Below are 24,678 nucleotides of genomic sequence, written 5' to 3'. Positions count from 1 at the left end.
TTTAAGTGAAATAAGTAAATGAGTAGTATTTAAGTTGTTCTTTGCCCTCCAAAGGTTCTCTAAATGAAAATTTTTATTTATATATTTTTTATGAAAAAATAGTTTTTTAGTCGGAATGTAGCCTACCAGCCAAATGATGTCACAAATTGATTCCGATACGTAACATTCCTTGAGAGAATCTTGATCCAAAAGGTTTCTTAGAATATAGATCACTACCAAACACACCCTCCTAATCTACATTTTTTTGACAAAATTGTAAAAAAAAAATACCCTCCACAACTCCATAGTTCAACTCCCAATTTTTCCGCAATTGGAAAAAATTGCGCGGTCCGTGGTGTATCTGTCTGCCAATCTAAAAGTGGAAGGACGCGGGAAGAGTAAGAATTGAAGTAGGATAGGATTTCCAACACAAATGTACAAAGAGATTAAGAAAATAAAAAACTGGTAAGAGTAATTTATAATTAGTTCAAGATTCTTGATGTAAAATGTCTTCTAGATTTTTGAAGCTAGTGTTTGGAAACGGTAATATTTTTTAGCCACTTTGAAAACTCATTGATTTATCCATTATTATTTCGGTAACTATCGGAGATGCTCTAAGCAAAACAGGAACCGAATTACCGAAACAGCTGTCACTTGAGAAAACCGATGCATCAATCAATCGCATGATTCCACATCATCAACTAGGACCGGCGTGGCACGATGCACGCTCTAAGCGGCGACGCCATCACCTTCAAGAACAAAGCGTTGGTGGACGTGTGGTCAACGCCGCCGCCAGTCGCCGGCAGCGCCCACTCGAACTCGCGCACGAGTGCGGCCACGAAGCACTTGGCCTGAATCATGGCAAGCCCCGCGCCAGGGCAATGCCTGCGCCCGGCTCCGAACGGCATCATCCTGATCTCCTTGGGCCCTGGAGACGGGCTCACGTCCTCCCCTTCGCCGCCGTCGAGGAACCGCTCCGGCCAGAACTCCTCAGGGTCTGTCCACGCCTTGGGGTCCCTCGCGATGTCCTCTGCCATGAACACGAAGCGCACCGGCGTGCCATCTGGCGGCGGGAGTGGGACTGCTCTCCCAACCTCCGTTGCCCCCGCGATCTCAGGTAGTCCGACGACGTCGCGCAGGATGAATGGCACCGGCGGGTGCAGCCGCAGGCTCTCGAGGATGACGGCCCGTAGGTACGGTAAGTCTTGGAAGCTCCGCTGGTCGCCGCCGCTGAGCTCACGGTGCAGCTTCTTCTGGACCCCCGGATGCGCGACGAGGCGCGCGAGCGTCCACTCGACGCACGCCACCACCGTCTCCGTGCCTGCTCCCAGGAACTCCCAGATGAGCCTCACCATCGGGATTTTCGGTGATTTTCGGATTTTTCGGGTGCAAAAAAATGCTCAAACTGATTTTTGAAGAAATAAGAAAATTTGGCCGAAAATCGGCAAAAAAGAAAGTCCAAAATTAAGCAAAATCATAGAACAAAGTAGTTTTTCCAAATCTAGATAGCAAATGATCTAACAGTGCACTTAAACAGTTCATATAGAGATACAACAAATCATAGTCTAAAATTAAGCAAAATCATAGAATTAAATAGTTTTTCCACTTAATAATCAGTCCACTTAAATAGTCCAAAGTAAATCTAACAGTCCACTTCACAGTTCCATACAGAGATACAACAAATCATAAGAAAAATAGTCTCTCTCGATGGTGAAGCATAACTCTGTGGTGAAGGCTCCAGTTTACTACTTGCAACCTGCACACGAGCAAAACTTAGAAATAGATTAAACAAAACAATTTAACAAATGTACGGTGAAACAACTCCACCTAATAGAGAATAAATATCCTTGGTTTTGTTTCGACACGCCCTCCTCGGTCTACAATCAATTCCCTCCCCTACAAAATAATAATAAGCATGCAAAAATACTTGGAAATATTTCACTATGCTAACAGACAAAAATGGACACAACAATGATTTAGAACCTGCTAGCGCGGTTTCATCATCACCATGCGTTTCTGGAGCAGGACATGGATTGGAAATCCTCTCTTCTTTCAGCCCTTGCTGCTTCTTAGAGGAAGGGACCTTATCTTCATCTATCAGAAAGCACAATTAGTCAATCAAATATGTTAATATGCAGATTTCCAGAAATATCAAAATACTTCTTCTACTCCAACAGACCGTGCAATTTCATCATCCATTCTTTTCTTTCTAGCCTTGTTCACCGCCCTTGCTCTCTTCCCTTCTGTTCTGCTTTCCTCCATACACTTCCGCACATCCTTTGGCACCTTCTGGCACGCTTCCACATTCCCAATGATCCCCGCCAAATGTTCTTTGAACCGGGTTGCACCTCCACCTGAGAATGCTCTATTGCAGTAGTGGCATTTGAATCCAGATCCAAATGGTATACCATGGGTCCATACACTATCAATGGCTGCGCAAAATAACAGTTCTAAATTAGCTAAGTGACTAAATCTAAGCCTATAAGCATATCTCAGATGTATGACTACCACAAGGACATGGTGAGTAACTAGTGGATTCAATAAATGAGAGAAGCAAGCACAAAATAGTACAAGTGCAAACCCATTTTCATGTATGACTACCACATGGACATATGTTGTCGACAATTGTTTGCATTAGTTACTTCTTTCCAGCCGATACACAACGCTCATCTTTAACTTGGTTGTTGCTGCTCGATACTCATGTTTGACACAAGTATTAATGATGTACAGACAAAACTATGCAGATTAATGCTTTGCTCAAACTAAAAGGCTGACCAAGAGAACAATTTATCTAAAACATAAAAACAACAACTAAATTCTCATGGATCATGTAAATATCCCATAGTTAATGCTGTACAAGGTTCAGTTGCATTCAAGTACTAATCTACTCAGAACGAGACATCCTTGATAGAAAAATATAGGCTTTGTGCATATGAAATTGCAAGATCGAAAAACAATTGTACAGATCACCTGTCGAAGCATTCCTCTTGCCTACAGCAGCTTTCTTGGTGGCTCCTCCTGCTGCACCGTCAGCATCGGCTCCTTTCCCGCGAGCATCGACAGGGAGTCTTCCCCTCGTGTCATCCATGTACCTGCACGCAGTAAGTAGTCCGATTCAATGCGTTGACAAGAGAAGCCACGCATCGATGTGGCCGTCCTGGTACAAGAACCTGATGGCGAGGTCACCCGGGGCAGGGGCTGGCTGGGGCCGGGGGCGAGGTCGCCCAGGGGCTGGGGCTGGGGTAGAGGCAGGTGCCAGGCGGCGGCGGCGGCGGGCGGCTGAGAGCCTGAGAGTCGAGGAGAGAGAAATGAATTTGAGAACAGCTAGGGTTTCAGCTCAGGTATTATATAGTTGGGAAGGAATTACTGGGCCAGTCCGACTGTGATGGGCTAAAAAAAAATCAAAACAGGCCGAAATGTTTTCACCGGTTTGGGCCTTTACCGGACCAGGCCGATAGAAACGAATTTCGCCGAAATTCGTGAATTTTAGGCCGAAATTCTGAACCATGGGTTGCACCGGAGCACGCGCCAGAGCGGGCCGTAGGGCGCGCTGTTGATGCTGCTGGTTTTGGGGTGCCCGGCGTCGAGGTCCACGGGGAAGGGGGGGTGGTCGGAGAAGGAGTCGGCGTGGTCGATGATCATGAGCCGGGCGGCCTCGGGGTCTCTGACCTCGATTGTTGCCGGGACTGGCACGGTGCGGCGCGTGTTGCCTGCGCAGTGCCTGCGGCTGCGCAGCGAAGCGGCGGCGGCGAGGAGGACAAACACGGCCAGGGCCACCGGAAGCACCTGCATCATTTCTTCCATGGCTGGCTCTCGATCGATCGGTCGTCTAGCAGCCACTTGCGTTATGTACTTGAGTGAATGCAGCAATGTACTACTAGCTAGTCCCGTCTCCTATGTGCAAAAGATATATATATATATATATATATATATATATATATATATATATATATATATATATATATATATATATATATATATATATATATATATATATATATATATATATGGAAATTATTTCCTAGTTACTCCCACGTCTATATGGCCCGACGAAGTGTATGTAAATGGAGTATATTATCATACTAGACCATCTAGAGTACTATGTACGACAAGTATGTATATATATACTTAGAGTATATGGTTATACTTATTTTATATGCTATTATATAATATATTAAAAAATATATGTTCTTTTGAATTTTTTTTCACATAGTAAAGATCTGGAGTATCTTAATATTAGTATGTCAACATACTTAAACTGATAAAAGATTATGTACATATACAAGGTGATTTATTGATTATAGGAGTAATTACTCGTGCGAGTATATAAAATGGAGAGAGAGACTAGCGATATGACACTACTAGCTAAAGTATTTGTAGAGGTACATGCCCCAACCATTTCTAGAAATTGATTTGCTGGGTGTCTCCTATCCATAAAACATAAATAAGGTCTTAAAAATAGTTGTTTTTTTTTAATCTTCTGGTCTCATCGTCTCGCGTCAGAAGTCACCTGAGTTTTTGCTACGCACGCGTGCATTTCCTAACCATTGTACCGAAAAGTCAAGTGTAACTAAGAGCTAGATACATTTTTTTTACTACCTCCGACCCAAAAAACTTACGCTTTAGTTTTTTCCTAATTCAAACTATGTGAAGTTTATACACTAGAATACTAATATAATGTTTATATTATCGAATCAGTATCATTGGATTCTTTATGCAATATAGTTCCATAGTATACCTATTTGGTGTCATCTATATTAACAAATTTTTATATAGATTTGGTCAAACTAAAAATGGTTTAACTTAGGACAAAACTAAAATATCAAGTTTTTTTTGGATGGTGGGTTGAAATGAATATTTGGATTTTGAACAAATTCATAGTATAACTTATCGGCAAATCTACAACTTTGTTTTGGTCGTTCAAAAAATTTAAATTTAATTGTGAGGACTTCAAACTGAATTTTGGGACAAAAGATTATCTCAAATGAAAAAAGTTATCAACCGCAATTTGTTGGTCTTTTCGAGATCTTAACTTTATTATGGTCATTTCTCCATACGGGGTCGTTTGAACAATTAAAAAAAGTTGGGTTTTAAAATGTGAGAAATTAAAAAAGGAATGAACCTAAATTGTTTCAAATGGAGAAGTAATGAACTATAAACTTGTATATCTCATATAAAATTTATCTTCATCCGATTTTGTTTGAAAAAATTAGAAATTTTAGGCAAAATTTGCTGATGGACGCTGAAAATGAAGTTGCTTTGCTAGGGGACTGTGAAAATAAATCAATTGGCTAGTGGACACTCTACTTTGAGCCAAATTTGCTGGAGGACGCCGAATGCATTAAAATATTTATTTATGGCTCAAGAGGTGAGAGAATAGCTATGAAATGACGATGTTGCCCCTGGGTCAGGAAGAAGAAAGAGCAAGGGGAAAATTTGTCATTTCATAGCTGTTCTCTCACCTCCTAGGCCAGAAATAAATATTTTAATGCGTTCGGTGTCCTCCATTAAATTTGGTATAGAGTAGAATGTCCACCAGCAAATCGATTTATTTTTTGTGTCCGCTGGAAAAACAACCTTACTTTCAGTGTAACTAGCAACTTTTGCCTAATTTTTATTATGTTGCTCCTATTTTCAGATATAGCTCTAGATTCAGCCGTCTCTACAAATCATTTTTTATGGGCAGCTCTAGATTCAGTCGCCTCTAAAATTAAGTAGGGCATCATTAGAGGCAGCTGAAAATAGATTTTCAGAAGATGTTTTTTTTTTGAAATTATTTTTAGAGGTGATTTTGGACGACAGAGCCTTCTCTACATTTTTAACTGAAGGTGTTGCTACAGATCAATTCTGCATAACGCTCCCAGGCAGGTACGGGCAAGCACACGTTTAAAAAGAAGAAGAAGAAAAGCTCTAATCGTGATCTTGCTTTGCAGGCCACCAAAAATGATTTCAGATTCGAGATGCGGTGGACCATGTCGGTGGTTGCGCAAGGCTAGCTAGCTCGATCGGGTAAGCTCGCCCTGCGCTAGCGAGTGGGACGTGGTACCTTACTATTCCTGTTTTACTCTAAGTCGCGCGGCTAGAAATGGAGCCCTGAGGAGTGAGGACGCTCGCAGGGCTGTCCAGCCCTGGGAGGTTGCCTTTTGCTCATTGTGATAGGAACACTTAACTTTGGTTGGCCGTTGAACCACACTCACGTGTCTCTGATCATTAATCTATATTACGTATTAATTTGCTCTCGTTTGCATTTATCTGTGTCGATGAGATCCCCCTACATATTGGAACACTTAACTTTGGTTGGCCGTTGAACCACACTCACGTGGCAGCCGTTTTTTCAACAAAATGCACTATGCCAGAAAACGTTATCAGTGACACGACGATTCGTGACACAAAAACGAAACGCGTCACCAATAATCTATCCGTGACGCGGGTTCACGAGACGCGTCACCGATTAGTTGTTGCCCATGCCCCAGGAGCAAGACGCGTCACTAATAACGATGTATTCGTGACGTGCGTTAACAAAACGCGTCACAGATAAGGCATGTGACGCGTTTTTTCTGGACGCGTCACCAATAGGAAAGCATATCCGTGACACTTCTCGATAACACGAGTCACAGATAATAAATGTGACGTGTGTTCTAAAGACGCGTCACTGAGTTGTGGCCGGGGACACATCTACATCACCGATCTAATTAACTCATGTTGGCTTCGTCCCCTAAAAAAAATGTCCCGGTCGAAATAAAAAACGCGTGGAGCTCCGACCGCCGACCGCCGCCGTCGACCTGCAGCTCCGGCCGGTGCCCTGTGGAGTCCCCACACCACGGCACCTACAGCTCCGGCCGGAGGCAGCCCCCACCCCACCCCGGTGGACTCCCAATCCCGGCGCGTCCAGAGCTCCGGCAGTCGCCGCGCGCGCCGCGCGCCCACCTCGGCTCCTCCAGCTCCGGCCGTCGCGGCCGCCCATCTCGGCACCTGCATCTCCGGCCAGAGCCCCCCACCTCTGCGCCGCCCCATCACTCGAGCCCAGGCCCCGGCGGTCACGTGTCGGCGGCGGCCTCCAGGGCGCAGCATCGTCGGACCAGATCGAGCACGGCCGTCTTCGTGTCAGCAAGGGCGAGATTCGCTCGCGTCCATCGCCCACCTCGAGCAGAGGTACATCATCGCTCACTTCTTTTCCCTTTTTCCCTTCGGCTGTGTTCTTGATTGTGCGAGAAATGGATCCGGTGCTGTCATGTGGAAGCGTTCAGAGAGTCTGTAACTGTCAATTGACAGCAATCTGTAGAGTCTGTAAGCTGCAAACGAAAATTTCATTGCAAAATAGACAGTAGGTGTGCTCTCTGTTCAGTTTAATGCATAATATTTTTCTATCAGTGGTATACAGCTTAGTACCCTGTTCTAGCTAGTTGTTGTCTTCTTTGGCTGTTAGTTCAATATCAGGTCTGACTGAACTCACATAGCCAAGCTAAGCTCTACTTCAGTGCAACTTGTTTTTCATAGAGCTTTGGCTAGTCATATCTTTTTCTTTGGAGTGTCACACTGATGCAATAGTAAATTTACTATTCAAGTAATTTATAGGATTTTCATGCAAGGATTAGTTGATTTCATTTGTTTTCATACTTTTGTAGATATGGAGGATCGGAGCTGGATGTCTCTTCGCAACCGTGCATGTGCTCAGTACTTAGATGGTCTGAAATTATTCATAAGAGCTGCAGAGGCGGATATGTTGAATCGGCACAAGACAACTATGTGGTGTCCATGCATTGATTGTGAGAATAAGAAGCAGTTCTCGAGTTCATTAACACTCCATGCCCACCTGATCCTCCGAGGATTCATGGATCACTACAGATGTTGGAACAAGCATGGAGAAGAAGGAGTTAATGATCGAGACTTGCAAGCTGGTTGTATGGACCAAGGATTCTCTGGTGACCTACGTCAGGATGATGGAACTCATGGTGCTGGTCAGGACAACGAGGAAGGACCCTTTTGCATCCCGGCTCTCACCGATGACAAGCTAGCAGATATCAGTGCCAATTATGCCCAGAAGTCACAGGACCTTGAGGAGATGGTGCGTGATGCCATGGGCTTTGATGAGTACACTGAGGCGGAGATGAAGAAGCTGAAGAGGTTGATGGCAGACATGAGGACTCCTCTCCATCAGAGCTGCAAGGCAAAGTATTCAAAGTTGTTTGCTACTCTCACGCTTCTCCAGTTGAAGGCGACATATCATTGGACTGACCGGAGCTTCGATGCATTGCTACATCGATTAGAGGACATGTTGCCTGAGGGGAATGAGTTACCCAAGACCACATATGAGGCCAAGCAGATTGTTTGCCCTATGGGATTGGAGGTCGAGAAAATCGATGCCTGCAAGAATGACTGTATACTGTACCATGGTAAAGAAAATGAAAAACTGACCGAATGCCCCGAGTGTGGAGTCTCTCGATACAAACGAAGAAATGACTGGGGGTGATGAGGACAAGAGGCATGGAGCTCCTTGGAAGGTGGTATGGTACTTCCCTATAATCCCTCGCCTGAAGCGTTTGTTTGCAACTGCCAAGGACGCGCAGTTGTTGAGTTGGCACAAGGAGGGACGCAAGAATGATGGTTACCTACGGCATCCAGCAGATGCTATTCAGTGGCGCGTCATCGACTCCAAGTATGCATCTTTTAAAGATGAGCCAAGAAACATTCGCTTTGCACTGAGCACAGATGGCATGAACCCGTTCGGTAACAGGAGCAGCTCGCACAGTGTCTGGCCTGTGTTGTTATCGATCTACAACATTCCATCGTGGCTGTGTAACAGGAGGAAATACATGATGATGCCACTTTTGATCTCGGGTCCGCATCAGCCAGGGAATGACATCGACGTGTATCTGAGGCCGGTTGTCGATGAGCTCAAGACGCTCTGGTCAGACGGTATCAAGGTATATGATGGGTTCAAGAGAGAGTCATTCAAGTTGCGTGCAATGGTGTTAACCAGCGTCACCGATGTTCCGGGACACCGTTGCTTGTCTGGGCAGTCCAAAGGAGAGAAAGATTGCTTTCAGTGCTTAGATGATACCGAGAGTCTTTGGCTGAACAACTCGAAGAAGAGGGTGTACATAAGACATCGCCGTTTCCTTAGCCGATCCCATCCTTACCGGCTCATGAAACGCCAGTTTGATGGCACAATTGAGAAGGGATCTGCTCCGAGGCATTTCACTGGGCATGATGTCTATGACCAGGTAAAGGATGTCAATGTTACGTTGGGGAAGAACAAAAAGAGTGCCCTTGGAAAGAGAAAGCGCAAGGAGGAAGAAGTCGCTGATAAGAGGTGGAAGAAGAAGTCCATTCTATGGGAGCTACCCTATTGGAAAGACTTAGCAGTTCGCCACAGCATCGATGTCATGCATGTGACAAAGAATGTTTGTGGGAGCTTACTTGGAACACTCTTGAACACCAAGGGGAAAAGCAAGGACCATGCAAATGCACGAGCGGACATGAAAGATTTGGATATCAGGCCCGAGTTGTGTCCCGAGGGCCCCAGTGCCCAGCTACCATTATGTGCCATAAATCTAACTAAGGAAGAGAGGCAGGAGCTGTGCGACTTCTTCCGTAGCGTGAAAGTTCCCTCCGGATACTCAGCGGACATCAGGAAGCTCGTGGCGCCAAAAGAGAACAAAATGCTCCCAATGAAGGCTCACGATTGCGATGTCATGCTCACAACAATGCTTGCGGTTGGAATCAGGAACATTTTGCCAGAAAAAGTCCGAATGGCAATCATGAGCCTATGCTTCTTCTTCAATGCAATATCTCAGAAGGTTCTTGATGAGAGGTCACTGCACAATCTTGAGAAGAAGCTTTTCCAGACAATGTCTCTTCTAGAGGCGTACTTCCCACCGGCATTCTTTGATATATCTGTTCATCTCATTGCTCATCTGGTCAAGGAAATAAAGTATCTTGGTCCCGTGTTCCTGCATCATATGTACCCGTATGAGAGATTCATGAGCACTTTGAACCGGTATACAAAGAGTCGGGTTCATCCTGAGGGAAGCATGGTCCAGGGTTACTCTGCTGAGGAGGTGGTTGATTGGTGCCTTGGTTACATTGATCCTACAAATCCAATCGGCTTATATAAGTCTCCCCATGAGGGAAGGCTAGCGGGGATAGGGACTCTTGGGAAGAAGACACTTAATCCAGATCCGGATGATTACCAGCGGGCTCACTTTCTCGTGTTGGTACACACACTAGAAGTGTCTCCTTATATCGAGGAGCATAAGGAGCAGTTGCGTCAAGAGAATCCAGGTCGGAGCGAAGCATGGATAGGGAGGGCACATATGAAGGGATTCAACATTTGGTTCAAAAAGCGGATCCTCAGTTTGAGCTCTTGCACAGATGAAGGGCTTCGGAACCTAGCAGAAGGCCCTTTGTTCACAATCACAAGTTATCAGGGATATGACATAAATGGATACACATTTTACACCTTGGCTCAAGACAAGAAAAGTGTGTACCAAAATAGTGGTGTTCGTGTAGTTGCTTTGGACAACACTGACGTACAGAAGGATGCATACTATGGTCAGATAGAGGAGATCTGGGAGCTAACTTATCCTGGGGTCAAGGAGCCCTTCAAGGTGACTGTTTTTCGGTGCCGTTGGGTTAAGGGCACAAGGGGCATCAACAAGGACAGATATGGATTCACTACCGTTGATTTTGAACAGGTTGGGTACAAGGATGAACCATTCGTACTTGCAGCTCAGGTTTCACAAGTCTTTTATGTGCTCGACACGCAAAACAAGAAACGCCTTGTAGTTCTCCCCGGTAAAAAACGGGTTGTCGGAGTTGAAGATGCTGTGGAGGAGGAAGAGTACAATCAATTTGATGAAGTCCCTCCTTTTGGTGATTGGACCCTCCCTATGATTCTCGAGAGTGAGGAAACTTCATACTTACGACATGGTCATGTAGAAGAGGCCACCGTTGCAAAAGGCCGTCCGAAACCGGCAAGTACGCAAGAGAAAGTAATGCTTATCTGTTGAAGGTACGCAAGAGATATTACAGTGTTAGGTTCTCAAAAAAGTAATGCTTATCTGAACTAGTCACTTGCACCAAAATATGTATGTTGGATAATTCACAAAAAAGGTGTTTGATTGTACTGGCATGCTTGCACTGCTGTAGGTGCTTTGCAAATGCTGAGGAAACTCCATACTTGCAAATGGCTATTTGTGGTGCTTTGCATATCGAGGTTCAGTGCTCTCCTTTCAGTAGAGCAGAGGTAGAAACACTGTTCTTTTTTACATCTAAGCATAATGTTTGCAATATTATTCATAAATATTTATTGGTGTAATTAGCAGGTATGTAAGATCCTTCAGTATATTGAGGCTTACCAGGAAGAACACAAGCTTGGTCCAATGCCAATCATCCTTTGTACAGTGTTCAAAATAGCAGTACTGGAAGACCGAACTGTACGTTTACAACTCTGGTAAGTATCTCCATCCTTGGTCTGTCCGTAATTCATATACGAGCGTAGTAGGTTCAGTCACAGTGATACTTAAATGATGAAATCAGTGAAACTTCGTGATGCTAACAGATGAAATGAAATATGAAACTACTTAGTCACTGCATCTATTTCGAGTGATTCGCATGACCAATTTGGGTTTCTGTAGCTTTATTAGTTCACGTTATGTTTTATTGAAGCACAGTTAGCATTTCGTTGTTCTTGCTGTCAGGGATACTTCTGAATTTGCTATGGTTTGATGATCTGAACGGACTGTCCTCTGCACTCTGCAGGGGTGTACAAGCCGGCTGAGCTATGGCAGGCGAAGGAGCATCAGCCGCCGCCCAAGAAACGCAGCTGCACGATGGTGTTCACGCTCAAGGAGATGGAAGAGGCCACCAACATGTTCAGCGATCGCAACCTCGACGGCAAGGGCGGCTTCGGCCGGGTTTACAGAGGCGTCCTCAAGGATGGCCAGGTGCTTGCTTGCTTGCTTTTCACCAATCGTTCTATTTTGTTTGGGCCGGAAACCAGCAGGCCCAAATTCAGTCCCCAAGTCGCCGCAGCCCCGCAGTCCCTCCCTCCCGTTTCCCGCAGCCCCGCAGCCCCGCATCTCTCCCGTGCGCCGCCGCATCCGCAGCCCCGCATCTCTCCCGTGCGCCGCCGCATCTCTCGGCGCGCCTCTCCCGTGCGCCACCGCCTCTCCCGCCCTCGACTCTCCCATTCGCGAGCAAGACGCAAGAGGACGCGCAGGGCAGCCGCAGCGGCTTTGCCGGCGGCGGGAAGAGTTGGGGCCCCGAGCTGGAGATCCACCGGTCACCACCCCCGTCGCCCCGGCCTCCTCCTCGGTCATTTCAAGTTCCACATCAAAATGGTAAGCTATCACCACCCACAGTCATTTCAAGTGTTTAGCATATTTCTAGCATCTAAATTTGGTCTTCTGCAATTTGCTAAACCACATCTTTCTCGAATTTGATTGATAGGTTTCTTCCACGGATTCTTCATCAAGTGGTGACGACGAAGCGGGGACACAAACTGTTTCTGAGGATGCAGAGTTACCCGTTGATGATGAGCAGCAGCAGTCTGTGCCTGAGCCTGTGCGCCGACCCCAAAAACCAAAGACAGCATCTAAGTGGCCTACTGACATGATCGAGGTCACAGAGATACATCCAGATGGGAAGCCAATTGAGGTGAAACAACAACGAAGATTGCGATTGCTTGCTCGTTTGATTGCTAGACAACAGCTATCCTTAGTTATGCCATCATTCAAAAACCTTACTGATGAGAGGAAATGGGAATTGTTTAATAAACATGTCATGCCCTACTTGAAGTTCCCAGATGCAATGAAGACTGAGGGGCTTAAGTATATAATGAAGGTGATATCTAAGAGTTGGAGAACCCACAAAAACAGGCTAGTGACCGATTTTATCGAGAAAAACCTCAGTCCCTTTCAGAAGCACCCCTACATTCAACCTGAAGATTGGGCAGAATTTGAGGTATTGAAGAAGTCCCCAGAACAAATAGCGAAAAGTGAGAAATACAAAATGCTTCGGCAACAAAATGTGCACAACCATTGTCTGGGCTCTGCAGGGTATGATGGGAAAGAGAAAAAGTGGGAGGTGGAGGATGCAGAGTTAGTCAAGAAAGGCATCCCTAACCCATGGGATGACTACCCTGAAGGCCGCCCTGTGAGGTTTCTACGAGCAAGGAGTAAGCTTGAGGTATCAGAAGATAAAGCTGAGATCATCTGGAAACAGGATTCAACACAAAAAATCTCTGAAGACATTAAAGAGAAGCAATCAGCCGCAGAATCTTCAGGCGTCACTTGGGTCAGGGAGAATGATGTGCTAACTGCATGTTTGGGCCCTGAACAGCCAGGCCGCGTGCGCGCTGTTTCAAGTTACACTGGCTGGAAGCATGGTTGGCCTGGGTGTTCTGGCATGTACAGAAAAAGAAAGAGGTCTGGTGCAGTAGATGTGGATGTGCAAGCGATAGCAGCTCAAGTTAGAGAAGAAGTTACAGCTCAAGTCACACAAGAAGTGACGGCTAAGGTCACGAAAGAGGTTACCAGCAAGGTCACACAGGATGTCATGTCCTATCTTGCAGACCAAGGCTTGTTGGTAAGACCACCATCTTCTAGGACCCCTAGTCCTGCCTGCGGACGAAGGAGCAGTTGTGCCTCTGCCTCCAACGCTGTTCCAAACGACTTGGAGTTGGGGCCCAGTTCAGTTGCTCCAGATACTATTGATCTTCTTGAAGAGCCAACCCAATGTTCCTTGGTAGTGAACCTTGGAAACTATCGACCTGTGGTTGCAGAGGGTCGGGTGTTCCCAAAGGAGTTTGTGCTAGAATCAGTCCAAATAGATTATGATTATGCAATAGTCCAAGTGGAATGTGTACATCAGGGTTATGAGGATTATGTGCTGCAGCCGCCCCCTAATGATGATATCAAAACACTTAGAGAAGCTCTACTACAGAGGATACAGTGGAGAAGGGATTGGATTCTAGTGAAACAAACACATGAGACCCAGCCAGCCCAATCTCAACCAGATGAGACCACAAAGAGTGCCAAGAGTGTTTCGAAGGGCACTAATGCTATTATTTCTACAAAGCTACTTTGTGGAGCCAATTCAACTCCTTCAAATCATCAATCTCCGGCCACATCTGATGCAACAAAGAGTGTGCCAAAGGAGCATAATACAGCCAACCCTTCAAAAAATCCAAACAGCTCAGAGAAGGAATGCACTAAGCTGCCCACGCAGCCAAAAGTGGGAACTGAGGCTGTTGGAAGCGGTGCAAGGCCACCCAAGCAACCCAAAGGGGCTAGTAAGGCTGCTGGAGAGAGTGAAAAGGCAGCCACAAATAAAAAGTTGGCTAGTAAGGCTGTTGGACAGAGTCTAAAACAACCGCAGCAGCAAAAATGGATTGATAAGTACAAATGTGGCCACCCATTTCTCCCAGCAATGGACCTCAAGGCGGTAGGACCTGGATGTACTGCTCTTCATGCTCATTACATGAAAGATTGCGTCAACAATAAGCATGGGATAGTGGTTAGGTTCAGGGGTATTTATATGCTGAACTCATCAAATTTCGAAGTCAGGCTTGTGAGATACAATTTTCTGTATGACCTCTTCCAATTTGGGGCATTGGATGCCTCTCTTCTTCAATGCTGGATATTGTAAGTACCTCCAAACAAATCTGTGTTCTTTACTTTTGTTACCCCATGGTAGAAGAACAGAAATAAGGTCATAGCTGATAGTAGTTCTCCTTACATTTAAAGTAACCATCTAATAAATAAATCATCCACCTATGTCATTATGAAAACTATCTATATCATCCCTACATTTGTATCTAGCCATCTCCATATAGAGTATTTGGTAACTAAAATTTATAACAATCAGGCAAAGATAGATCCAAACTGTAGAGAGAGCGTCTGATTGGTTGGTGTGGGCCGTATGCTTCCTGGAGGCTGGAAATGGGAGCTCCGGCGAAGAGCGGCTGGGGAACCAAAGGTGTGGCACCTCTTTGATGGACTCATGCAGTACTTATTTCTGCGTTTTCTCTCGTAACTTAATCTATTATTGTTATCGTGCCCTTGGTACATGGGTTGTGTAACTTGTGACTTATGCACCGTAAACTATAGGGTGCTTAAACTATAATCCTGTATTGATCGTTCATGTTAGCTATCAACGACTGTTTCCATTTTGAAGAAAAAAAATGCAAACTCAAATGATCATTTGTAATACTCCGTAGCTCACTGTTCAGGAACAAGGTACCTCTGCTGTTTTATGTATGTTGCCGCCTAGATGCTTGCAATTATGTAAGTGAAACGGAGGACTGCCTTTTTTCACACTTTGGTAGCTGGACTAATTACGACTGAAGCCAAGTTTCCTTGTCCTTCACTTCCTCAATGAATTGAATGGGCACATCAAAATCGTATAAATCGCTGTAAACTGAGATAGCAGTGTCACGTTATGTGTGCACTGTGCAGAACTTCACCGGAAATTGATCCGCTTCCTCGTCACTTTCCAGTGACCAGTGCAATCACGCCGGATGCGCTGCACACGTACGAGACTACGAGTCAGTTCCTACTCTGGTATAGTGGTACTTCCCTCCGTAAAAATAAAATAATTATGACTTCCGACTCGGTCAAACTAGCTAAAATACTCTAAATATGCTCTTTCAACTCAACCTTTGCGTTGCTCTGTTAACTTCATGTTGAATTTGGTTTGGTTCACTGACTGTATTTTGATTATTGTCTGAGTGACCACCTGACATCAGTTTTTTGCCGAATTTTGTTCCACACTATTAATCTCCAGTTAACAGCTAAACTGGTTGGCTTCAGCGTAGACAAACCAATTACCTTTAACACATAGTAGTTCGGGGACAATTGGTAGTGGCGGAGTTAAAGTAGATTGTTTGTAGGTGGGTTTAACTGTTCTTGCATGAGTTGAGGTACAGAGTACAGACGTTAAACTTCAATTTTCATGCTCTGCATCATGTGTATTCTAGCTGACCCAGATAAAATGCAATTAAGCTGGTTGAAGTAGCTGACCCAGATACATATGCTTGCAGTTCATCGGCTGTTCTGTACTCATTTTCTCTAGGCATATCCCTTTTGGTTTATGTACTCATGTTGTCTACATGTTCGTTCTTATTTTTAGATCACTGGTTGTGGAAGCTAAGGCTAAGGACATTCATGTGGGCTTTCTAGATCCACAAGTGATGTCACTGGACAGCATAACATTTGATAGAGACAAAGTTCTGCAGTATGTACAAAAGGCCTTCACCAAGTATACCAAGAATGACTACATAATGTTTGCCTACAACTCTGGCGGCTTAGCTGGTGATCATTGGATCGTCGTGGTAATAATTCAAAAGTGGAATAAGGTCATATACCTTGATTCCAACAGATCTGAAAACCATGATTTCAGCGTGCTAAAACTGTTGATTGACGAGTGAGTTGTTTGCTTACCTACTATTGACTTGTTTCATAAGTGCCAATATCATTGAACCAACATAATGAGCCATATATATGTGTGTGTTGTACTCTTACATGTAGGGCTTTTGCAAGATACACAAACAAGCTGAAAGACAGACCACAGCCATTGAAACACGCTTTTAAATATGCGGTAAGTGCTTCCAAAAATAAAAGTCAATATTGTGCCTCTAGTATATTAAGTACTGTGTTCAACTTCCATTTTCAAATTATTGTGTTCTATATATATTTCTCGCAGTGCCTTCAACAATCTTCTGCTAAGTCATCTGGCTGGTATGCTGCACACCACTTGTTTTTAGCTATGAGAAAGACAAACTTGGAATACTCTGAGGTATTCATATCTAAACTTTGGATGTGCAAATATAATGGCCCATGGTTGTTTGAGTGTGTGACTGTGTCATGTCCTAGTATAGTTTTTAGCCCATGGTACTTGTTCTGCTACCTGTCTTTTTCTATCTCAAGAGAAGAGAAAAGGTGGAGGCTTTATTTGTATTGCTACCTGTCTTTTCGTTTTGGGGAGTGATCTGATGAGGGTGGAGGAGCAGGTGCCAGCTCTGTGCTTTTGCAGCTGAACCTCCTTATGCTCCAGGTAGTTTAGTGATTGGATTAGGAGCATGCAGCTAGCTAACAGATTATTTTCTCTGATTGTTTATTTGTTTCCTAGCACTCGGATATAGTGTGGCCATTGTCGCAGTGGCCAGTTTGTGTTTCAATTTGAGTATCATTATTCGGTAATAGTGGCACTAGCCGATTGCTCATAGTCTTGATGAAAAAGTTTGTGTGGCCTCAGCATTCTGTCTTCAAATCAGTCTCAAGGAAACAGTCCTGCGTGTCCAGAAAAAAGTCTCAAGTAACAGTTGTATGTCAAACCTTAATGCGATTTCACTACATTTGTAGGCTATTCCCTTGATGTAGAAGAAAACTCTGCAGTTTCTTTTCAGTGGAAACATGCACAGTACTACTTTAGTCATAAGCTCGAATGCTCGATGATTTACGCTGCCTATATATTTTACTCAGTGATAGACATAGGCACAGCACCATCTGCTTGCTAATGAATTTCCACATCTGCGGATGTTCCTATGTCCCTTGATTGTTTGCATCAAGCTTAGCAACTGTGATTTTTACATTGATTGTCTATATTGTCCTGTACATTGTACTGTACCATGTTTTCTTTTTTACCAAAGTTCTATCTTGACACAGGAATTTGAAGTGTTGACGACGCCCATCGATATCCTCATGATTAGAGAAAAGCTAGCCAGGTTCTTAGTGGAACAAGTCATCGAGAAGAAAGGAGAGTTCCATCATGACCAGTGATGTGTGTTTGCCATTATCAGTGTGAGTCCAGTGATGTAGTGTGTGACTAAATAAATTAAGCCCAATGTTTAGATGGATTTCGAACAAGTTGTGATGGATTTTGAACAAGTTGTGAACATTTGATATAAATGTGAATCTGTTGAACTTGATGTCTATCTCGTGTGAACATGTTACATATTGATGACTTATATATATTTCTTCTGTGAACGATGTGGGGTTCTGATGAGCAATGTGTACATTTGTTATATGCTATCAGTGACACATTAGACAGACATGAGTCACTGATATCAAATTATCAGTGATGCAAATCAGTGACGCATATTCTTAGTATGTGTCACTCATATATCCTTATTCGTGACGTGTGTTACCACAACGTGTCGCTGATATAGACTTATTAGTGACGCGGGTTCCCACAGCGTGTCGCTGATATGGATTTATCAGTGACGCGTATTCCTGTTTTCCGTGACGCATATTCTGAATACGCGTCACTCTATTTCCTTATCAGTGACGCGTCTTACAGTTATCGGTGACGCATGTTCGCGTTATCAGTGACTCGTGTTCTAAATATGCGTCACGGATAGTTTCCTATCAGTGACGCGTTTTTACGCGTCACTAATGTGCCCTTATCACAGACGCAAGAATAGTGACGCGTGTTTTACGCGTCACTGATGACCCTCTACACGCGTCACTGATAAGGTTTTCTGGCATAGTGATGAAAGAGTGATCGATGGTTGCGCTTGGCTGAGCCAACTGCTATATGTAACTCACAACGGTAAATCTCTGAGCACCTGAGCTTTCACACTAATATAAGAGTAAAATACATTGAAGGTCTTAAATTTACCGTAACGCTGGGTATAGCGCATCCGTCCGCCCAGACGGCGCCGTTGGTGGGCCGCGATGCAGCCCAACAACAACAACTGCATCTTATCGGCTCATCCAACCGTTTTTTTAAAGAAAAACTCACCTCACTGCAGCGCCGCGATAGCTCTCTACGACCGCGCTCCGCCGCGCCGCCTAGGCCTTCCCTCTCCACCGTGCCTCCCTCTCGATCGCGCCTTCGCTCCGCCGACCGGCATCTCCTCCGCGCCAGAGCACGGCAGCCCGTCTTCCTCCCTCTCCACCGCGTCTCTCGCCCACCGCGGGTTTCTCCGGCACACGAACCCACCGCAACCTTCTCCATGGGACCTACTGCGGCCTTCTCCACTGGATCAGCGAGCTCTGCGCCACCGGTAAACTCCACGCGCCGACGAGCCTCTATTCACAAGCAACAAGAAAATGTTATGCTGAAAGAGCATGTTGCAAACGTATGTTTCAAGTGTTTTAAATATTTTAGAGGTACGTTGCAAGTGTTTCATATGGATGTTGCAAAAGTAGACCGGGATGTTACATATGCTACATGTGTTTCAGAGGCATGTTGCAAGCGTTTGTTCAAAGTGATTCATCTATTTTAGACGTATGTTGCAAGCGGTTTGATCTAGATGTTGCATAAGTTTCACACATATGTTGCAAGAGTATCTTCCAAATGTTTCAGCTATTTCATTCTTATCTTGCAGTAAATATTATCATGTTGCAAGTGTTTTATCTGGATGTTGATATGTTTCACACATATGTTACAAGTGTATGTCCCAAATGTTTCATCTGCTTGAGACTTATGTTGCATTTAAGTGTTTCATGTTGCAAGTGTTTCGTGTTTCAGGGGTAATGTTCAAAGAGTCATTGGGGTACGGCCCGGGCGCCGGGGGAAGGGGCGCGGTGAGCCGAGGGCCGGCGGATGGGGCGCGCGACGTGCCTGGGATCCTACGGATGGGGCATGCTTGTCCTCATCCCAAATCTTGGGCCCCGCCCGCATAAAGAGAGAGAGGGGGACAGGGGGAAGGAGCGGCGGGAGCGGGGCGGGGTGAGGCGGATGGGGGTGGGGTACACGTGCTGGGCGGGGCAAGGCAGACGGGGGCGGTGTACGTGTGCGGGGCGGGACGAGGTGAATGGGGATGGACGCACGCATGCAGCAGCGAATGGCTTAGCGGCAGGCCCGGGGCGGGCGTGCTGGCGACCGACGCCGAGGTCGCGGGATGGCATTTTCTGATGGGCCGGTGTGCTAGGCCATTCGCTGGGAGTGTGCTCAGGTTACCGTTCGACAAAATTCTATCCCATCGGACAGCAATTCTTTTAAATTTAGGATGTGGTACAATCTAGGTGTCAAACTTCCAATTTTTCTTGTCTCTAAACTTGCCCCAAGCTCCCCAGTACTACATCCAAACTGGTTTCATCCCGCTTCATTCGTTGACATTGCATGCTAACTGAGCTTAGCACTGATGTAGATCTGACATGTTAGCTCCAATACATAAACTTGTATGGTGATGCCATCTAGGTCCCAAACTTCTAATTGCAAATCTATGCCTCCGAACTTCAGTTTAAAAGGAAAGAATCACATCCAAAGTCACTTGTGCTATGTAGGTGGGGTGGTTAGCTACAAGTGAGGCAATGCATGAGGATTTGAGTTCAAGTCCCACGAATCACAGATTATTTTTTAGCCTTGCACAAACCCTTTAGTCATGGTTCAGACAACCGGGACCAAAGGAGACTATCCCTTTCCCAACCAGGACTATAGGGACTATGGCCCATCTGTGTACTAGTGCTTGCTAAATGGGCCACATAGTGATAACTAAGCTTGCGTGGGATGATTGCCATCTAGGTCCCTAACTTCCAATATTGCGGATCCAGGCCCCAAACATGCTCGAGCCACACGTGACAAGGTCCAAATTACCATTATCTGAATAAATCATCTGCATGACTGCTGACTATGCATCTAGCATGTGAGGCTCACACGTCATCCATCTCTATCATCTCCTTCCTTACTCCCTCCCATGCCACCACACCACTATATCTTGCGCCACCGCGGCCCGAGCACTAGCACCAACAACAGCCAGAACACATCCGACCAGCAAAAGAAGCACTGTTGCCATGACCAAGTGGCGGCGGCTAGCATCGCACTCCCCATCGTATCCTCCACATGCCTCCCGAGTTTGGTCATGACCAAGCCCTGATGGCGGCCTTTCTTGGACGAGATGGGCTCGATGCCCTTGGCTCTGGCCATAGCCAGATCCACGCTCCGGAAGGTGAACACATTTACCAATATGGTGAACTTGGGGTTTCATTGATTGATGAACACATGTATTGTAACTAACGTATGTTTTTGCAGTGATATATGCAATTGAGTTCGTCACATTGAAAATGACCACAAGTGTCATGGTCCCAAGACTTGGTTCGTTGATTGATGTATGGTGCAAAGGACTTTGGAGAAGATTAAGGACACTATATACTGAATGTAGGCTACATGCATGCATGGGACATTTGCTACTAGTGTGTATTAGGCCATTGTTTTTTCTTTGGCCACACTATGAAGGGGCGTTCAAGGCATTCAGCTTGACAAACTCAAAGCAAGATCATGCAGATGCACATGAGACTGACTGTCAGTCGAGTTGCTGATGATAAGTGGCCTCATTAAGATGGTTTCAAGTCAAGGACCTCAAAATTTTTGAATTAGTTAAGGTCAAACATGGAACAGGCTGAAAAACAACGCCAAAGTACACACTAGATGATAGAATCGACCCCCCGATGGTTCATCTGGTGGTAGAGAAGGGAATAGGTTGACCCGACCTCGGCCTTGGACCTGGCTCCATGGCCTCGACCAATTTTAAGGGCCATAGCTCGATCCATTTCATCTTATTACTTTAGCCTCCCTAGCCAAATGGGTAATACGGGTCATTCCAAATATTTATCTGATATCATGGCTATGAATACTATACAAGATTAAATAGTATCATGATAGCACATTAACAGTGGCATGGCTAGGGGGTGGTCTGTGTGGGCCACGGACCATCCTAGAATTTTGAGCAAAGTATTATAAGTATTTAGATAGTAAGTTATTTTAAGTAAATTTTAGAGTTTATTAATTATTTTAAAAATACTCGTAAGACTTTTTAAATGTATATGTCTTATGTTTCAGTAAATTATATATTTGCATAATGACATGCTATATTTATGCCTTGTTTCGTAGAGCTTCGTTCTGTTTTGGTTTCAGCTCCTTCGTGCACTAGAGCAAGGGGCTATTTTTATCTCTTAAAATGAATAAGGATTCATTGAAATCACTATTTTTTGTTTCATCAGTTCTAGCTCCTATGTGTATTGTAGCAAGAAATCGAAGATGTTTGTTAACGTGTCAAACGAGACTATATTGTTAACAAAAAAATTATATTGAACTGGACCACCCTATATTAAATATTGGCTACGCCACTACACATTAAGGTTATTAGCAACATATCAAATTAAATAAGTCTGCAAGTGAACCATAATTTTAATTTTATTTAGTTTCACTTTCAAAATAATGATATTCCCTGGTCTCCATTCCAGCAAACTTATGTGCTTACAAGTTATGACCAACCATGCTTATTTAGAAAAACGATAATGATACAATGCGGGTGTCCGTCCCGTCCAGGCGCCGCATGCCTGGGCCTGCGGCCCAATAAAGCGACGCTCATGCCGAACAAAAGGAGAACGCTCGCATCGATTCCTCCGACCTCGCCATTCCCACACCACTACTCCCCATCCGCCACTACGTGCCCCTGGCCGCTTGCTGCCGTCCCGTCCACCCGCGCTCCCTTCCTTCCTCCCTCACTCCCTCCCTCCCCCTCCGCGACCTCCATTGCACCCCCGTGCTCCCAGCGACCTGGCTCCCGCTCCCCCCACCGGAGATGAGGACAACAGCTGAGGCTCCGACGGGGTAGGTTGGTCCTTCTCTGGATCTGAGCCCTCCTCCTCCTCCTCCTCTGGATGTGAGCCCTCGTATTCCTCGTGCTCCTTCTCCTCTGGATCTGAGGGACGCGGCGGTGGCTAGGGTTCCGACAAGTTCTAGGGTCCAATTCCCTCCTCCCTCCAGCGAGCTCGAAGGTGATGGGCCAGGGGCTGGAGCAGCCTACACCTTGAACCATCCCCTTGCTGTTTGTAAGCCCTTGCTTTTTCTTCGTGTTGCAATGTGTTTTTTGGATGTTGCAACAGATGATTTTCGAATGTTGCAATGGGACTTTTTAGGTTGTTGCAACATATGATTTTCGACTGTTTCCATTTCCATGTTTCATGGTTGATTTTGCGGTGTTGCAGTACTACTGTTTGAAATGTTACCGTACATAATTTTCAATGTTGCAGTAGATAATTTTCGAAGTTGCAGTACATATTTTTCGATGTTGTAGTACATGTTTTTCAATGTTGCACTACATATTTTTTCGATATTGTAGTACATAATTTTCTATGTTGCAGTACATATTTTTCGATGTTGTGGTACATATTTTTCAATGTTGCACTACATATTTCAGTGATGTTGCACTATTTATATCACGATGTTGCACTACATAGTTTTTCCATTTGTTTTGCGATGTTGCACTTTGAAGTGTTCATGCTTTTGGGACAGGGGCGCGGTAGGGAAACGGGGTGCGTTGGGGAATGGGGACAGGGGCGCGGTGGGGAGGCGGAGGACAGGGGCACAGTGGACGCAATTCTATTCCATTCTATTCTGATACGCGGGGACAGGCAGTGTCGGGGACCAAATACTGGGGTACCCAAAGAGGAGCTAATAACCATTAAATGTTGATGCTTCCGAACAGACAAGAACGCGATTACGCCTCTTGTCCAAACGACCGAGGGTTTACTCCGTCTCGTCCGACCCCAATGGCTGGCTCCGCCTCGCCCGACGTCCGGGGGTAGACTCTGCCTCGCCCGACGTCTAGGGGCTAGCTCCGCCTCGCCTGACTTCTGGGGACAGACTCTGCCTCGCACGACGTCCGGGGGTAGACTCCACCTTGCTCGATGTCCGAGGGTTGGCTCTGCCTTGCCTGACCCCCAAAGGCTGGCTCCGCCACACCCGACGTCCGATGGCAGACTCCGACTCGCTTGACGTCCGAGGGCTGGCTCCGCCTCGCCCGACATCTGGGGGCTGGCTCCGCCTTGTCCGATGTTCGGGGGCAGACTCCGCCTCGCCCAACGTCCGAGGGCAGACTCCGCCTCGCCCGACCCCCAAAGGCTGGCTCCGCCACGCCGGACGTCTGGGGTAGACTCTGCCTCGACCGACATCTAGGGGCAGACTCCACCTCGCCCGACGTCCAGGGCAGACTCCGCCTCGCCCGGCGTCTGGGGGCAGACTCCGCCTTGCCTAACATCTGCACGCTACTCCTTCATAACTACGAGCACAGATAAGGCAGGACACTCAAGTCAACCGCAATACCGAGGACCATACCCTGCACACCTGTAGAAAAGTACCGACAAGATATGACAAGACGAGCGTTTTATGGCCCTTTCGGGCATGTCAGAGCCCGAACAGTGTTGTGGGCGCCGACATTTGTTTTACAGTGTTGTGGGCGCCGACATCTACCATTGGCCCTCGGGCGCGGATCCTGACGGAACCATACGACAACCACTATGGTCCAAGAGGAGACTCATGTCCTCTACAGTGACGGATGTGCAGTCACTACATTGTCTGCTCCCCATGGGGTTGCGGATCGACACGCCGGTCCGTCGTGCCGCCCGCCGGGGTGGAATGGGACGTGACCACTTGCTGATCAAGTCAGAGCATGGCATCATCAACGGACAGACGCTCAGCATGGAGCTATCATTGGCATCATCTGCTGTGTTAGCAGGGCTGGCTCGAAGGGAAAGGAAGACCCGACACCTTCGAAGGATTTTATTGACCTCTAGTTTTTCTCCTTTCTCCCATCTATAATCCCTGCTTCCCCTTGGTCTATAAAAGGGAAGGCAGGACACCCCACTAAGGGGATGGATCATTTTTTCCACAGACATCACACCACATAGCTAAGCAGCATCCAAGCTCTCAGCACCCATTGGACCTTTTCCATCAGAGACTTGAGAC

At 45.8% G+C, this 24,678-nt stretch overlaps 4 protein-coding genes across 6 annotated transcripts; 2 read left to right on the top strand and 2 right to left on the bottom strand.

The window, feature by feature from the left end:
* Nucleotides 1–680: 680 nt before the first annotated feature.
* On the bottom strand, nt 681–1,334 carry LOC136489167 (cytochrome P450 89A2-like). The gene has a single exon (XM_066485880.1). The coding sequence runs from the start codon at nt 1,332–1,334 to the stop codon at nt 681–683; it is 654 nt and encodes a 217-aa protein (XP_066341977.1).
* Nucleotides 1,335–1,379: 45 nt separating this feature from the next.
* On the bottom strand, nt 1,380–3,783 carry LOC136489166 (uncharacterized). The gene is made up of 6 exons (XM_066485879.1): nt 3,485–3,783; nt 3,150–3,266; nt 2,950–3,071; nt 2,159–2,411; nt 1,963–2,073; nt 1,380–1,875 (listed from the first exon to the last, which is right to left on the bottom strand). Exons 1-5 carry the CDS (start codon nt 3,781–3,783, stop codon nt 2,070–2,072), a joined length of 795 nt encoding a protein of 264 aa, XP_066341976.1. The 3' UTR covers nt 1,380–1,875; nt 1,963–2,069.
* Nucleotides 3,784–7,810: 4,027 nt separating this feature from the next.
* Nucleotides 7,811–11,761, top strand: LOC136489165 (uncharacterized). The gene is made up of 3 exons (XM_066485878.1): nt 7,811–8,372; nt 8,434–10,959; nt 11,682–11,761. The coding sequence occupies exons 1-3, from the start codon at nt 7,811–7,813 to the stop codon at nt 11,759–11,761; spliced, it is 3,168 nt and encodes a 1,055-aa protein (XP_066341975.1).
* Nucleotides 10,947–17,897, top strand: LOC136485216 (uncharacterized). Of its 3 annotated transcripts, XM_066482143.1 has the most exons (9): nt 10,947–10,993; nt 11,131–11,227; nt 11,307–11,434; nt 11,743–12,323; nt 12,433–14,627; nt 16,114–16,407; nt 16,512–16,581; nt 16,687–16,779; nt 17,649–17,897. In XM_066482143.1, the coding sequence occupies exons 4-9, from the start codon at nt 11,814–11,816 to the stop codon at nt 17,760–17,762; spliced, it is 3,276 nt and encodes a 1,091-aa protein (XP_066338240.1). In that variant the 5' UTR covers nt 10,947–10,993; nt 11,131–11,227; nt 11,307–11,434; nt 11,743–11,813; the 3' UTR covers nt 17,763–17,897. The 3 variants fall into 3 exon arrangements, 1 of the variants encoding a protein (XP_066338240.1); XR_010766366.1 differs by lacking the exons at nt 16,512–16,581; nt 16,687–16,779; nt 17,649–17,897 and adding an exon at nt 14,851–14,961 and having other exon boundaries at nt 16,114–16,123; XR_010766367.1 differs by lacking the exons at nt 10,947–10,993; nt 16,512–16,581; nt 16,687–16,779; nt 17,649–17,897 and adding an exon at nt 14,851–14,961 and having other exon boundaries at nt 11,121–11,227; nt 16,114–16,123.
* Nucleotides 17,898–24,678: the final 6,781 nt, after the last annotated feature.

The sequence above is a fragment of the Miscanthus floridulus genome, chromosome 10 (assembly GCF_019320115.1).
Source record: "Miscanthus floridulus cultivar M001 chromosome 10, ASM1932011v1, whole genome shotgun sequence".
Classification (NCBI taxonomy): domain Eukaryota; kingdom Viridiplantae; phylum Streptophyta; class Magnoliopsida; order Poales; family Poaceae; genus Miscanthus; species Miscanthus floridulus.
Note: the sequence above shows the minus strand (reverse complement) of the source record. Positions and strands in the feature narration are given on the sequence as shown.